We start from the raw sequence: 16,960 nt of genomic DNA on the forward strand, positions 1-16,960 counted from the left end.
CATGTGTCTCCAAACTGTTTGCATATTAAAATCACATGGAGGTCTTTCAAAAATCTAAATCCCCAGACCCAAGATCAATTAAATCCCATCTGTCAGGATGGGGCAGTGGCAGCAGGACTTTGGGAATTGTTCCAAATGTGCAGAGTAGTTGGGAAACCACGGATTTAACTGTTGAACTAGAGACGGATTAGAAGCTCTGCTTCTATTTCCACTAGAACTCTGGATTTCTTGAGCAGAACACAAATGAAATATAAAATTCTGTAAGTGGGTAACCATAGTCTACCAGTATCATCAAAAGAAAAAAATAGGAATCTTTAATGCCATAGTAAATTTCCTTGGGTACTTCATGTCCATAAACATGATAGATTGAGTGAGGCTATATGATGGGCCAAATCATCATATGACAAATAAAGTCAGTCTCTAATAACTCATCATCTGCTCAGAAAAATGGGCAAAGGCATCAATATTTCCAATATGCAGAGCTTTTGAAAATGCTAGGACAGAAATATTAATTAAGCACCAGGGGACTTACCAAGAAGGAGTCATTTGAGAAAATCTTTGTCTCCATAAGTAATTTTATAATAAGGCCTCTATATGTTTTGTTTTAAATATATTGTCTGTGAAGTTTGATGTGTGTGAAATTTAGTCATCTGCTGCTAAACTCTTATCCAGGTTTAGAGGTGATGGGGCAACTGATTCATACTCTGAAAATCCAAGTATATTTTCCCTGCCCAGCCATTCCCTCCTTCCCAGGGAAGCCCGCTGTCCATTGGGCATCTGACGGACAGGGACTGCCACACAGGTTTCATAGCTTCCTACTGTGTTGGGAGACAGAAGACACACTACTGATAATGGCTTATCCATCCAACGTGACTCATTATTTTCGTTTTGTAATACATTTTAGATTAGAATTTGTTACAGAACTTTTTTTTAAGTATCTAATGCCAAGAGATCATATGCAAACAAAACCAGTAGGGATGTTGGAGAGAATATCTCATCTTATATAGAAAGCATATAAAGTGGAGGTGTTTTAAAGTATTTGAACAAGTGCACTCCAGAGCTGGTGGCAGTGCTAGGCTCAAAAGCCATGGCTTCTTACTCCTAGTTTCCTCTTTTCACAATATCATCATGCATGAAAGTCCTTACGTCTGCCAGCCATACTTTCTACCAGTTATATGAAAATACATTCTGGTTATATTCAGAGTTTAAATGATACCTGTCAGGGTGTAAAGAAAATAAAGAATGAAGGGTAAGGGAATCAGGCAGGAGAGTTTTTTCTTCTTCTTTTTTTTAAATCCTTATTCCTTAGAGTCTGTCTCAGATTTATGAGGATTGGTTGGTATTTTCAGCTTCACAAGGCAATGGTTAGTAGGAGGACTGGTGTCTTGATTTCTTATTGCCTCAGTAAAAGATGATTCTCTTATTCTCCTGGTACTGAGCAATAGAAAGACTGAGTTGCTATTTACTGAGACGAAAGACATTGAGAAGGGTGAATTAAGGTTAGAGTCATATTTGTGAAGAGGTTTGAGCTTGATGAAATATTTTAATATGCATGTATGCATGATCTCAATGGATCCTCACAGCAATATTAACTAACAAGATAATTGCTATTAATTCCATTCTGCTCTCAAGAATTAATAGAAAAAAAAAATAAAGAAAAAGAGAAAAATGAAGTGACTCTTGGGACAGCACACAGTCTTTGTAAATTACTGAGCCAGAGCTTGACTACAAAGATTTCGGTCCCAAGTTCAATGTCCTTTTTTATACATCACACTAGGCCAAGGTAATTTATTTGGATAAACAGATCATTTGTACCACATAATGTAATCTTGGCCAAATCGATTTGCAAGCTGTCAGGTTGCCCACTACTTGTCGCTATCATGAATTTCTTCATCTTTCCATGTGACAACAAATGTGTGGATGTTGGTTGCCAATCCAAAAAACAAAATGCCAAGTTTAGTATTTAAAAAAGTGGCTAATTTCATGTAAAAAGAATACATAGCATGTGGTACATAAGGTATTTCCTTTTGATTCCTGAATTTCTTCCTCTTCCTTCCTTCTTTCTTTCTTTTTTTTTTTTTTTTATCTTATGACCTAAGGTATAGCCTTCACTTTGGAATTCATCAACCATGCAAAATTAGATAAGCTTTAAACTTTCAGAGTCCCAGTTCCTCATTTGTAAAACAAAAAGGTAAACTTCATCATGTGTAAGGTGTATTGTGCCTTTGCAATATAAAAATGCAGTATATGATTGACACGCAGGGTATTTTACAAAGATGGCTCAATACAATTGGATGAATAATTACTAAGTCACTAGCGAATAGGATTAGTAATGCGTATTTAAACTCAGAATAAAAAAAAGAATAAAAAAAATAAACTCAGAATAAACTCTTCAGCCATGCCATTTTTAAAATTTTATCAAAGATAATTTCCAGTTTTCCACAATAACATGGCATGAGATTGTTTTAATGAATCCTTATTGTTAATTTGGTTTGCATATTACCCTCCAGATACAGATGATACACCACACACACCAGGAATACAAGTGCACTGGACCAATACCACTTAGCATCAAGAGTGGTTTGGTGAAGAAGAAAAACAATCCTGCATTCCAGCAGACTTTTTAGCCAGCTCCCTCATCCTAGCTGATAACATAATATTTAATGCCTGGAGCGCCTGGGCGGCTCAGTCAGTTAAGCGACCCAGTCTTGGTTTTGGCTCAGGTCATGATCTCATGGGTCATGGGGTTGACCCCCATGTAGAGTCCTGGACCAGTGGGGGGAGTCTGCTTGAAGCTTCTTTCCTTCTGCCCTTCCTGCTCTTACACGTGTGCCTGCTTTTGCTTTACCTAAAATAAATAAATAAATCTTAAAAATTTTTAATTCCAGAAATTGGTACTTTCTAAACTTACATATTTAAAATGAAAGCATAATCAAGGATCATAGAGGAAGCAGACATTACCGTATATGTTTCTTTACAGAGTAGATCTAAACCAGGAGAGTTCACTACAAAATGATATTGTTGTCTCCAACACTGCAATTAACTTCCATTTTGCAATGAGAGAGGTCTTCTCAAGAAAACACACAGCCTAATGAAAATTTGTTTGTAAAACAAAATAATTATGATGGAAACTGGCCATCCTTCCCTAAAACTATGTTCAGAAATAAGAGGTCTGCAAGAGACTGCTAGCGGGGATGTCCCAGAGTTTTTCTTTGCAGGTTCGCACTCTGCAAGATCTTGACCTCAGAGCCACTGTCATTTATCTGCTTCCAGAGGCCCCAGGAGTTGGCACTCTGCAACCAGAACTTTTTCATCTCCTCCTCCATCTCCTTGGTTCTCACATGTATAATGTGTTACAAGAGCCATGCTAGACCTCCCCCCACAAATAGCTTGTGAGGTAACACAGGTCCCCCTTTTTCAGGTTTTTGAGTCTAAAGCACATAAGGGCAACTATTCAATCCCCTTACCTTTTTTTATTGAAAGTGCCAACCACCTTCGTGCAGCTGGAGTTGTCTCCCCCACACACTGCACACTTGTCATACTGCAGCTTCGAACCAATGATGCCATCACAGCCAGTTCGTACACACTTCCCCCGGACACAGACAGAGTTACTGTACGGTCTGCACTCTGTCCCATCCGTCACCTGAATAACAAGGATCATGTCAGCGTCAGGAAATACTTGTGCACAGGTCCCTGGTTCCCATGGCAAAATAGCAAGTTCTGATTTGAGTTTTGCGTTTCACTGGGATAGCGCATCAAAAAATAACCAACCAACCAAACGCCACAGGGCCCCAGAGTACCTCACTGACAAATCCTTGATGTATCGGCAGAAAGAAGATCTGGAATAAATCTGGGTTATGCCCTTTCTCTCTGGAGCTTAATTCTAAAATATGCTTGGAGACCCAAGGTACTCATCTCCCTTTCTGCATGCAGAGCACGATCCCACGGTACATGGTCTTGCCTTTCTACGTCGACAACGATAATCATTTGGCTTAGCCTGTGCAACTTGTCACTTGTGTGGACAGCAGAAAATGAGCAAGCTCAAGATCGCTGAGATCCTTCCTTGTGGCATACTTGATATTATAGTAATATGCTGGAAAATCTAAACTGGTGTGCAAAGCCTTGTTATGGTTGAAAAACATTCCCTATCTCGTGCTGAATTCTCAAATGCTGAAATAGAGACACAGTAGTGTAGGAAGAGTCTGGGAAAGTCGGGAAAGTACTGGGAGACACTGAATATATTTTGAGCAAAGGAATCAGTATATATCTAAAAAGCTAGTTATAAAATAGTACATAATATGGACTTTGCGGTTTTATATATGCATGTGAGCATATATAAAGAACATATGTAGTCTCATGTAAATAAACAGAAGTACTTCATATTTGTGTGTATATAACTCTTTCCACATGTGTGTGAGTATGCAACTGTGTAAATTGAAGTAGGGAATACTGCAAAAGGCTCACAGCTCCCCAGATGGTGGCATTTCCAGGTGATATTTTTCCTCTTATTCTTTGTCATGTTTTTTAAAGGAAAATGTATTATCTTGCAATAAAAAGATAAAACACTTTTTAAATTACTTGAGTTGGGCATTAATTTATTTTCAGTAATTTTTCATACAAACCTGAAGGCCAATTTCAGAGGTGATTTTTTAAATGCAGCACCTGTTTACAAATTAGATAAACAGTATTTTAAGTTGCTGCAGAACACTGATTGTGAGAAATAACTGTTAGTAACTTAGAAAATGTTCACCTGTGACAAATAAGGGATAATTTTACTTGCGTATATTATAACGTGTATAACTACAGGGACATTGATTCATATTAAGAGTGCAAGACGTTGAAAGGTCTGGGTCAGAGATGATGATCTTGAAACCTCTCAAATCACCAAAGGAATTCTTTTTTTTTTTTTTTTTAAATTTTTTTATTTATTTATGATAGTCACAGAGAGAGAGAGAGAGGCAGAGACATAGGCAGAGGGAGAAGCAGGCTCCATGCACCGGGAGCCCGATGTGGGATTCGATCCTGGGTCTCCAGGATTGCGCCCTGGGCCAAAGGCAGGCGCCAAACCACTGCGCCACCCAGGGATCCCACCAAAGGAATTCTTAATTAAATGATAGAAAAGTAGAAAGCTTTCTTGCTTTCAGTTCCCTGTACAAACTTACCTAGGAAATTCTAGTTGTTTTCAAGACTATTTGGAAGTTAAGATCACATCTCACTTTCCTTTTTTTTTTTTTTTTAAGATTTTATTTATTCATTCATGAGAGACACAGAGAGAGAGAGAGAGGCAGAGACACAGGCAGAGGGAGAAGCAGGCTCCATGCAGGGAGCCCGACGTGGGACTTGATCCCGGGACTCCAGGATCACACCCTGGCTAGCTAAACTGCTAGCCACCGGGTTGCCCAACACATCTCACTTTCCTTGATGGAGTTAGAGTTTTCTTTCTTTTTTTTTTTATTTTAAATTTTATTTATTTATGATAGTCACAGAGAGAGAGAGAGAGAGGCAGAGACACAGGCAGAGGGAGAAGCAGGCTCCATGCACCGGGAGCCCGATGTGGGATTCGATCCCAGGTCTCCAGGATCGTGCCCTGGGCCAAAGGCAGGCGCCAAACCGCTGCGCCACCCAGGGATCCCGAGTTAGAGTTTTCAAAAATACCTTTTCACACGTCTTACTTATTCTGTTTACAGAATAATTTTTGTTCTTTATATAGGGTTTGGAAATATAGAGATGAAAATAAAGGGGCGTCTGGGTGCCTCAGTGAGTTAAGCATCTGCCTTCGGCTCGGGTTATGATCTCAGGGTCCTGAGATCAAGCCCCCATCGGGCTCCCTGCTCAGCGGGGAGTCTGCTTCTCTCTCTCCCTCTGCTTCTCCCCTAGCTGGTGCTCTTTCTTTCTCTCTCTCAAATGAATAAATAAAATCTTAAAAATACAATAAAATAAAATAAATCCCTCCAAAATCTAGTTACCTCCCAAATAACAACTGTTTGTTTGTATTTGGTATCTCTAGGCTTTATTCTACCAAATAATTTCCAGCAGGGACGTCTACTGTTTTTGGATAGTTAGTGTGCAGTTACCTTTGGAGAAAACACCACGTAGTAACCAGTGCCCTTAGCTCTGCAGGTCAGTTTGCACACATCTCCCAGCAGGACGCCTGCATATTTGGGAACCCATTCCACAAATGTCTTGACTCCTTTTGCGTCAGACTGATACCCATTTTTGGCCTCACACTGCTCGTGACGAAAAGATTTACCTAAAAAGCAAACATGTCACGTTATCCCTTTGTCTATTCTGAAACTTAGATATAGTCTTTGTGCATTTAAGTAATTTTAATGAAAAGATGCAAACTCGTTGGATTTTATCCATACACGGGAGTTGAAAGCAACGATTATTTTCTTCCTAACTCTCTAAACACTTAGTTGTTTGTAATAATAGCTTTAAAAAAAATCACTCATGTATTTGTTATTGATTTGCACACTGGTGGAACCGTGAAGTGCAAGATGAATAGGTTATTTCCTCCAGCCTCCTTCATTTATTACCGCTAGAATACAAATTACATGTGGCACACGGTGGTTGCTGACACTTGGGAGCAGCGTACCGTTAGGTGGGCAGGGCGTGACGTTGCAGGAGCGGTAGATGGCCCTCTTCCCTGTGCAGTAGCGACCATTGTTTCTGGGTGCGGGGTTATTGCAGTGGCGATAGGCAAACTGTACTCCTCCCCCACATGAGCGGGAACACTGGCCCCAGGACCCCCAGGATCCCCAGTTGCCATGACTTGATGTCTAAAATGGAAAATGGAAGATATTTTAACTCAGAAAGGAGAAAAATATTCAAAATGTACATTTGGAAATGACTTGCATTCAATGCCATGGTGGAAACCCCATCATAGGTATAAACTTTTGCTGCATTGAACATGGCCACTGATCTTGGACATTCTGGAATTACAGTGCAATTCCAATCCTAAGCGAGTCACCTGTTCTGCTCCCTGCCACTCCCTGGCACTAGGATCTGAATGTCTCACTGGCAGTACTGAGCACAGCAAGAATCACTCCTGGTTTCTCTGGGCCTTCTGATCCCGTACGTTTCTGTTAATAACCACCTGAACCATAGCTAAGTTCTTGGCAGCTCTGATCCTGCATCTTTAACAAAATATATGATGATAAAGATTTTGCATGATGCCTGGCATAGTTGGTTGTATTTACACTTGTCTCCCTCTTTAGCACTGAAGTTCTGCATCCCTTTGTTGACATCACACATCCCACCTGAGCCAGACCCTCCGTCACATGCATAAATGTATCTGACCTGAATTTGGCTTAATGTCTCATTAGACTGGAGTCCTCTGTAGAGAGGGAATGTGACAGATACTGAAGTGCACCCACACCCTATGCACCACATCATGGGCATTCACACCACGTGTGCCCACACCACGGGCATTCACACCACGGGCATTCACACCACGTGCACCCACATTGCAGGTATTCACACTACGTGTGCCCACACCATGGGCATGCACACCATGTGTGCCCACACCACGGGTATTCACACCATGTACACCCACACCACGTGCACCCACACCATGGACATCCATACCACATGTGCCCACACCACGGGCATTCACATGGCAGGGACTAAGGAGCCCTGTTATGACACTCTAGGCCTATCACTCTGGAAACCTTATAGCAGGAAGCTGAGCAGCCCCAAAAGGAAGAATATCATAAACTCCTTGGCTGAAGGACCGGGTGAAGAACTTCTCCTGGCTGCTGTCAGGGTAATCTGAGAACGCATGGTCGTGTGAGCGTCTTGGAAGACGGAGGCATCGTGCATATGTCAGTGCTCTCCTCGGACCTTGGAAAATCAGAGGAGAGCAAGCAAATGCTTTGCTTGGGCCTCTCAAGGAAAACTATTTTAACTAGGAAATCAAGGCTTCTGGTGATAGTAGCCACACATGTCACAGGAATGTACTTCAGATCCTGCCTCTCCAGGCATTGCGTGACAAGAAAATCACTTACTGAATAATATTTTTTCTTGGTTTTGTCCACACACTTGCCCTGCAGGCAGATCCTCCCCTTCCCACATGGTGTCCCTTCCACGGCTGGCAGCTTCTTGGTCAGACACACCATCTGGCCCTGGCGCACCACGGCACACCACAGGCGAGCGCAGACGTCCATCCCGGGGCACACGGAGTACTCGGGCCCAAATGTCAGGTTGCACTGCTGGGTGGCGTCGTACGTCTGTCCCGGGAGCTCTTCGGGTCCCAGAATCTGCTTGCGTGGCAGGTCCAGCAGACAGTTACCTGAAAGAATAACCGAGATGGGCCACGGCTCTGTGTAGAGGTGTCAAAAAACTAAAATCATGGGTCTGAAGATGCAGCCCGCCAGCTGGCGTGGGAGCATCGTGCACCCACAGATCTGCAGGCCGATGCCCTGGAGAGGGGAGCCCAAGGGGACAGACACGGGTGCCTCTGCATTCACCAACCCCCTCTCCAGGCTCGTCAATGGGCTGTGTGCTCTGGGGCACCTGTCAGGATGGCAGTGCATGATCAAATACAATTATTTTGTAATAACTACTTGTGAAAATAGCCATTATGCTGAGGGTCTAGGAGAAATCGGGGTGGACCTAGAGGAAATAATAGAATAGACATAACAACAACAACAACGAGTTGTAGTAGTACCTAAGCATTTACAACTCTAGGAAACAGAGTTTATATATGTACTCTATTTATACTCTTTTCTCCTTTCACCTTTTCTCTTCCTTATGTGCCCACCCAAGTCCCTGCTCCATTAATTTCATAAATAATAACAAGGCGAGACCTCATTCATTCTTGCACTCAACAAGCATGTGGTCAGCACTTATAATGTTCTAGCAAACATACTAGATATTGGGAAAACACAAAAATGACTCAGATTCATCCTCCCCCGGGGTCTCCCAATACAGTGGAGAAAATAGAAGAAGTATTTCTTCTAGACTTACATGGATTTTAATAAAGACTTCAAGACTTCTTTAATAAAGACTTTAATAAAGTCCTTAAAAGACTTTCTTTTATTCTTCAAACAGAATAAAAGCGCAGAGGGCAAAGAAAAGACATAATCTTTGATAATTTAGGATGAAGCCCATCTTTAAATTCTTCTTTGTTATTTGTTTAGGTCTATTCTTTAATGCAACTAGTAGTTGTTGGGTGCTCAAAGTGTTTTGCACAAATACGTTGGTGTTCTCCTTATCTAGTAATATGGGGGATGTAAAGGTTGGGGGTCAATAGAAGTGGGTACACTCGTGGACAATGCAAATTCAAAAGCTGATACATGCCTTCCCTCCCCTCAAAAGCTTCCCTAATCCCCACCCAGTTTAACACCATGAATTTTCTCTGGGCCCATGGGAGCATGCACATCACCTACCAGCTTCTGCATATTTTGGTTTACTTGGGATTTTGGGATTTGCTAGACAATTATTAATAGTACTAAAAATAACAAATATTTGTTACATATTTACACCGTTCTACTTCATTAAATATATTCACTTATTTAATCATCATAAGAACCCTACGAAACAGCTTCTAATATTTTCCTTATTTTACACATAAGGAAACTGAGAAATGAAAAAATAAGTCACTGAGCCAAAGTCACATAGCTAATAGAGGTTTATGCTCAGAGCTTGCCTTCCTCGTCATAGACATCATACACCATCTCGCCTCTGCTCAGCACGTGGATAGATTCCTTGTTTTATTGCTGACTGGGCAAGCATGTGGGGAGATATTTTAAATAGTGGATATCATGCCTTATGGTAGAAACACCTGGTCCAAAGTCTAATTCTGGCAAAACACTAAGTGGCTGAGTGTTTTTGACCAAATTAGTTAACCTCTCCCTAACTGATTTTCAAGCTCTGTGAAATGTTTCTCTTCTCATTGTCATACTCTAAGGGTAAAAATCACTGAGAGATAAAGGGTGACTAGAAAAATACAAAACAATGACAGTTGATATTATGCTCAACATATTTAAGGATTTTAGATATTTTCGAGTTGTTCTTTTTTACTTAACAAAAGAAAATCACATTTCAATCTGCCTTTCCGCCCAGATATGGAAGAGTCAGCATGTTCTAAGTATACTACAAATGTTTTTACAACTACATTCAAGTTTCTTCAAAGTGAATACCTTAGAATTTGTCAATCTGTGATGGGCGCATTATATGAAAATGAATACAGAGCAGAGTTCCTATTTAATTTCTGAGCCAGAACGTTTGAAGAGGTAAAGCTTCTGAAGGCAAGCCAGAGAAAGCATTAAAAATAAGTATCCAGCCAAAGAGAACTTTGGGAGAAAAACATCGAGTTAAAAGAAAAACATCAGCGTCAAGTCAATAGGAAAGAATGACAGTAAACCCTCACTAAGCTTTGTTTAGAAAATGGTAAGGTTAGGCAATGATAACTCCAAGAGAAGCGTTATCTTCACTGCTACATAAAAAAAGAAGATTGTATAAGCCAGGGAATGCCTGACACATTGCTGATGTTACAAGACTGTCAACAAATCTCTGAGACAGCAAGAATGCTTTCCAATTCTTCAAAAGTGCTGTTTTAAGAAACTTTTATTTTACTAAAAAGCACAGAACCATCAGACTGCGTAACGCAGGATTAGCTGGGAAGTCTTTAACACGTGTGGGCACATGTGGCATGAGTCCACCTCGTTCCTCCTGAGCCAAAATAACTCACCACCTCTTCGTGGACTTGGAGTCACTGACATCTTTCTACCTCACTGGGACATGATGAGCAGAAAGAAGCGTATAATTCAATTTGAAATCAACCTAGAACAAGGAGACTCCAAGATGTGACATCTCTTTTAAAAAGCTTAATACCAAAGTGTAGGTTTTGTTCTGTTTTTCGTTGATTTGAGTATAGCTGACACATGATGTTACATTAGTTTCAGGTCCAAAATGTAAGTTTTAAAAATGAGTAACACATTTGCTTTGCTATTAAAAATGCCAGATCTCAGCTCTATGTTTTTCCCTCGGAGATCACCTGGGGATGACTTCATACTTATAATCAAATGATTTATTTCAGAATTGCCATTAATTTATTTTTCCAATGTTCTTACCAGATTTGTTGCTGCATTAGTTCCTGTTTACCCTGAGATATACCCTCTATCAATTGTATCTATATGTTATGTTATGTCCTTTTGCAATAAAATAGGTACAGACACCTCTACCAAATGGAATGCTTTCCAACATTGTGCTGCGGAACAATAAAAAAAAAAAAATCAATCTAGAATCTTGATTCTGAATCTCACGACATAAAACATTCAAAATCTAAGTAATAGAGAACTGGATTTACACTGTCCTTTTTTTTTAATGTTACAATTTGGGGGAAGATTGAAAGAGGAAATCTGTCAATCTTTCAGTATCGTTTGTATTGAGCCCTAAAGGCAGCCAATCTACCGCTGACTTTTCCTAACCTGCTTGGCTTTTATTCTCAACCACTTCTTTCTATCTACTCCAAATATTTTTCACTTTATCCTAGTCTGAGATCCTATCTGGGCTTTGCTGCCAATATTTTGCCTGTTTGTCCTTTTCCGCACACTGCCAACCTGTTTTTTCTTTCCCCCACTGCTTCCTTCTTTTCTTTTGTTTTAACATTTCCTAGTATAATAATGGGTAGTTTCCAAAAGAAAGACAACAGAAATGTGTCCGTATTGCATATTTGTTTTTACCATCCATGTTCAGTTAAATGCTTGAAGGTAAAAAAATTAAAAAGCAAAAGGCAGTGACTTGTGACAAACAAAAGAAAGAAAGTGGTAATCTCTGCTGGCCACAGAGTATGCTAATGATGATGGAAGTTATGCCATGCCCCCCCAGGAAACGGAGCAGAAAAATTGTTGGCTTTTTTTGTATCTGATGCCAGCACTGTTTGTCCTTTATTTTAATGATTAATGAAAATTATCAGACCCAAGTTAGTCCTTCTCTATTCTTTTTCATATTGTCTTATCTGTTTCTAACACTATGATTACTTCAGTCCTTTCCAATACATAGGCATGAAACTAGGCATTGGCCTAAATATCCATGGTGTATCAGAGATCAATTGATATTCTTTTTTTTTTTTTTTATCAATTGATATTTTTAATGAAACTCGTCCATTGCAAACTCTCCCCTCTTACTTCCAGGCATATCTCCCTGGCCTGGCAACTCAAAGTTCTTTAACGTCTTCATTTGAATGCCTAACATAAAAGAGAAACCGATGCATTATGGACCAGCTGACAGAGAAAACTTAAGGACATGGAAATGTACAGATCATGGTTGCTGACCAAAAGCAATCCCAAGGGTCTCTTTGTGAAACTGTCACAAGCTCTAAGTGCCCTGCTGAGCAAAGGTAATGCCAAGGAAATTAGATGAAAAAGTCTCCTTTTTAAAAACACAGGTCACCATGTTCTTAAAATATGTCTTATTGGCAGATTCTTTCAAAGAACATGTTTATTGTGTAAATCAAGATATGATCATGATGGACTTTGAATTTTAGGAGTACTACTTTACATACTGAATGTTAAGGTCTTATTTATTACCAGCCTATAGTCTACACCGACAAAGGATTCAGAGAACTGGTTTTCTAACACCATTTCATCTCCAAAGTCCTATGTTTAGTAGACGGCTATAAACTTAGCTCTTTAAACATACCGCATGTTAATATTTCAAAATTGTCTCTAGATTTGCCTTAGCAGTCGGTGCCAAAGGGGTTCTTGAGCTGTGCCTGTTTGGGAGGTGGCCTTTCTCATCACCTGGCACCGGGGACTTAGGGATACAGTGGACACGGCTATCTTTCTTGGCTTCAAGGTTATTAGCATTTGAGAAAGGAAATTCAATAACCTGCTTTCACTGCACAATTTCCCCTGCCAGGGCTTATCTTCAATTCTGGGGCTCACAGACCTTGCCAGCTTGCCTAAAGCTAACTTGTACAAACACTGCAGAATGTCTACAAGTATCTTGGCAAGGCTGGTGGTGGGGTGTTCCCCTGAGACATGGCTTCTCCTTTTCTGAATCACAAATCTGCAGGCATAGTTATTTTAGAGTGTGCACGTTGACTTTTCAACCATAACTGAATTGCTACATAGTGCTTGGAACCAAATCATCAGGAAGCACTCAGTATTAACGAATTTAAATTTGGCAGTGGGAGAGCACTACGAATGTCCAGCTACTTATGGTTAATAGTTTTAAAAACAAATCAAATGATTTGAATTTAGTTGTGCTTTAAGACCTCATTTTTTCTAGCACTGCTGGAGGCGAGAGGGAGACAGATGAGCTATTATCCATAAATGGATTTTCCAGATAAGGAACTCTTTAGGTCCCATCTAAGAATTGCATACATTTTGTGAGAGCATATCCCTAAAAATATCAATGGCTTTTCTCCCTTATATTAGTATCACAATTTCTTGATAATTGCAAATCACTTCTTTCTGAGTATTGATACGGAAATACAGAGGTACCTTAAGGGATTATGGTGGTGTGATACTGGTTTTTGACCTTTGGGAAAAGGGTGCCAGGCCTCTGAGCTTTTAATGATTTAGGGCTACATTTTACAGCATTTCTGGTTTCTCTATTACTGTAAAATGATATCCCTTCTTGTTCTCAGTCTACCTGTCTAAAGTACCCCCGCCCCAGCCCTCTGCCACGACTATTTCATTGCTTAAAATTGCTATGGCCTCGAAAATTAATACTGAAAAACTGTAGAACCATTTCTATTAACTCTGAATGAATGGGCTCTGGATGGAAATCCAAGTGATATCCTATGAGCGAAGTAAAAGGGCTTTACCATATGGTTTCTTGGTATCAGTCAAGTCTTCTAAGAAAGATGTGTTTGTTTGTTTGTTTTCCTTTCCTCTAGGACTTTGATGTTCTCTCTGGTTCTCTCCTAAACTCTGAAATTGAAACGTCAGAGCCTCGACCATCTCAAAATCATCTTACTAATTCCCATCACACTTTTACTTAAACTGAGTTATGTCAGTTTTTTGGTGGCAGTGTAAAAGTTACTAAATTGTTTGAATTCACATTTAAATGACAGTGCTTAGAGCATCCCCCTGCTTCAGTATCTGTGTGTGCTGTTTTGAAATGAGCATAACTGAGCTTTGCCACTGTACTATTGCCTTCTTTGGCTCTCTATATTCTAAAATGACTTTATTCATTATAGGCTACTGATAAAATTGGTGTGTGTATGTGTGGGTGTGTGTGTTTTGGTTATAATACAAGACTGTCTAACCAACATATTCAAAAGTGAGAGAGTCGAAGCTTGATGAAATGAGTTAATTAATGAGTAGACTATGAGAATGTGCTGTTCCAAGAATTTCGCTAATTTCCTCAATTTATTTAACATATCCATGGGAAATTCAGATAAGATTTTACCAGCGCCAGTGAATAAAAGTGAATAAAATCTACATCTACTAACTGTATGTTCTTGGTTGTTATCTGCCATCGGGATCACTGGGATGGACACAGCGAGACGTATAAAATATGTAGATTTGTTGCAAAAGCGTTAAAAATCTAAATGTGGACTCTTTTAAATACTGAAGTCATGTTAAGAAATGAAGACAATACTGAAAGCATATTTACTGCACAAAAAGTAAGATCATGAATTCCACAAACATGAAATAAATGAATCACTCCAAAATTATGGCAATAGGAACAAACTTCTGCACAGCATTGTAATTAGCTGACCTAATACTTGCACAGGAAAAAAAAAATTGGTCCCATTTTAGCCATAAGTATTTGCTGCCTTAGCAACTAAATCCATTCATTTAGGGATTCAACGTTTAGCTCAAACTTTTGGAATGTGTAATGTGTGATTCTGAAACAAAATATTAATGTTATTTCATTTTCAGAAAGCCTGACAAAAACGCAACAAAAGCAATATTAAGAGTGGATACTAGGGTTCCACCCAAGAGGGACTTTGTTAGATATTGACTTGATCAATGCGGATAGGCAGATAATTAGGTAAACATTCATTGCAGGACTTTATCAGCATTAAATCAGCACTGTAAACTTAGCTATGCAGAAAATCACCACTTATTATTAGTCTAAAGGGAAAGCCTAATACACTGATTCTTAGTATTTTTTTTCTAAATCTTTGAGCTACTGGGATGTCCTTTCAATGAGCAGAGAACAGTTTGTATTGAGGGAAATTTTAAACCAGGCTAAGCTTGGATTGTTCTCAGGAATAAGATGTTTTATTTTAAAAAGTTTAAAGTAGCTAAAACACCACCACTAACGTGGCAAAACTGTTAGTGAACAGATTTTGCTTGTGAGAGACCAAAATCTGTGAGGCAGAATTTGTTTTTTTTTGTCTGAAAAGAGTTGAATACATCAATTATTTTGACATTACATAGCCAAAGTTCACGATGGCTAGCGCACTAAGATATTATGAAATATCAGGCCATAAACTTTGTGGAACTAGGAAAAACTACTACCACAGGCTCTTTTTGGCTAACTCTAAACTATACGTCATGAGATAACTTTATGGACGATTATTATGATAAAAAATTTCTGTCATATTCAGTTCAACCACCAGTTTTGGAAGAGAGACACATTTTAAGAGGAAAAAAAAAAGGAACGAGAATATGTCCATTTCTATAGTATGAGAAACTTGAACTACATGGTTTCTGTATTTGAACTACTTCAACTCTAACGCATCTATCCTCCTATGCTTCTAGTCGTTTCAAGTCATAGGGATGATAGGAAATTAGCAACATCTTGTTTTGAAGATTACTTAAGGGCCAGAATTTATTATTTCTAGAAACTGTGACTTCTTTGGTATCTTTACATAATTTACAAAACTAATCCTAGATTTATAGAATTTAATAAAGTAGGTTATGCTCTTGGACTCTATCTAGTGGATAAAGCCAAAGATTTTTTCTTGAAGTGCTTAAAGTGTTTCCCCACTATTCAGATTGATTTTCTCTTTCTGTTCTGCTGTTTTCACTCTACTTCCTGGAGAATCTGCTGTCAGGATGAAGCCAGATCCTTCCAGTGAACGCAAATCTAAAGAGCTTCCTTTCCTTGTTTTCCGTTGCCGTAAAGAGGATCCAACAGAATTGTCACCTACGTTTTAACCACACCCCTATAATAGGCATGTAACAAATAATTCTGAGAGTCATATATTAATAGCAGGGAAACAAGATGTCTGCCAACATTCTCACAGGAAGCTAGTGGTGAAAGACGGAATAAAAGCCAGGCTTTCAGGGCACTGGCTAGGCATTCTGTGTGGTCTCCCACACTGCTTCTCTTTTGAACTTTTCAATTCCAAAGCAAAAAATACCATAGCTATAATGCCACCAAGGACGTTGGCATCATACACCAACAGACACTCCCTCTCTGCTCCTTTTCTGACCCTATCTAAACAACCATCGTCTCAGAGGGCATGGTGGGTTTCATGAAGATGTCATAAAGTAACATTGGTAAGAATCCCCTCTAAGTTTTGTTCTTGAGCCCATGTTGTCTTAAATGACACATACCATGGCCATCATCCAGGAATTCTGTGATGGTGGCTGAAGTACACTTGGACCAGGGCTTGGACGCATCGATGCTGGTCAGGATAGAAGACATTAAGCGTTTATCTTCTGTGGAACCAAAGTTCTCTTCACAGAATTTGGAATCATCATGGGAGAGGCCAAGTAGATGTCCTAAGGCAGAGAAGAGAAGGTGTGCAATAATGAATGATTCTGCATTTCTACATTTCTGTGACAATTAGACTAGCACTGGGTTTCCCAGCTCCCTCCCAAATGTACATGAGTTCATTTTAACTGCCTTCTCATGCACAGACTGGGCCCCCCAGGGAAATTAAAGCTGTATGTAGTCAGAACAGTCACTTTCGGTGAACATTTAGGGGAAAACTGAAAAAATTACACTGAGGAGTGGACGTTCCCATAATCCATCTGGATCACACATGCTCAATGACATGGAGAAACAGGCCTTATTTAGAATCCAGAATTTGCAAGGCAACTGT

At 39.6% G+C, this 16,960-nt stretch overlaps 1 protein-coding gene across 1 annotated transcript in view; it reads right to left on the reverse strand.

The window, feature by feature from the left end:
* ADAMTS5 (ADAM metallopeptidase with thrombospondin type 1 motif 5) overlaps positions 1-16,960 on the reverse strand; it is a 47,969-nt gene that overhangs the window by 7,341 nt on the left and 23,668 nt on the right. Inside the window, exons 3-7 of the mRNA XM_077878899.1 lie at positions 16,470-16,637; positions 8,007-8,290; positions 6,596-6,779; positions 6,075-6,250; positions 3,468-3,643 (exon numbers count right to left, since the gene is read on the reverse strand). Coding sequence (XP_077735025.1) covers positions 3,468-3,643; positions 6,075-6,250; positions 6,596-6,779; positions 8,007-8,290; positions 16,470-16,637 — 988 coding nt within the window. The remainder of the gene's footprint in view (positions 1-3,467; positions 3,644-6,074; positions 6,251-6,595; positions 6,780-8,006; positions 8,291-16,469; positions 16,638-16,960) is intronic.

The sequence above is a fragment of the Canis aureus genome, chromosome 30, assembly GCF_053574225.1.
Source record: "Canis aureus isolate CA01 chromosome 30, VMU_Caureus_v.1.0, whole genome shotgun sequence".
Classification (NCBI taxonomy): Eukaryota; Metazoa; Chordata; class Mammalia; order Carnivora; family Canidae; genus Canis; species Canis aureus.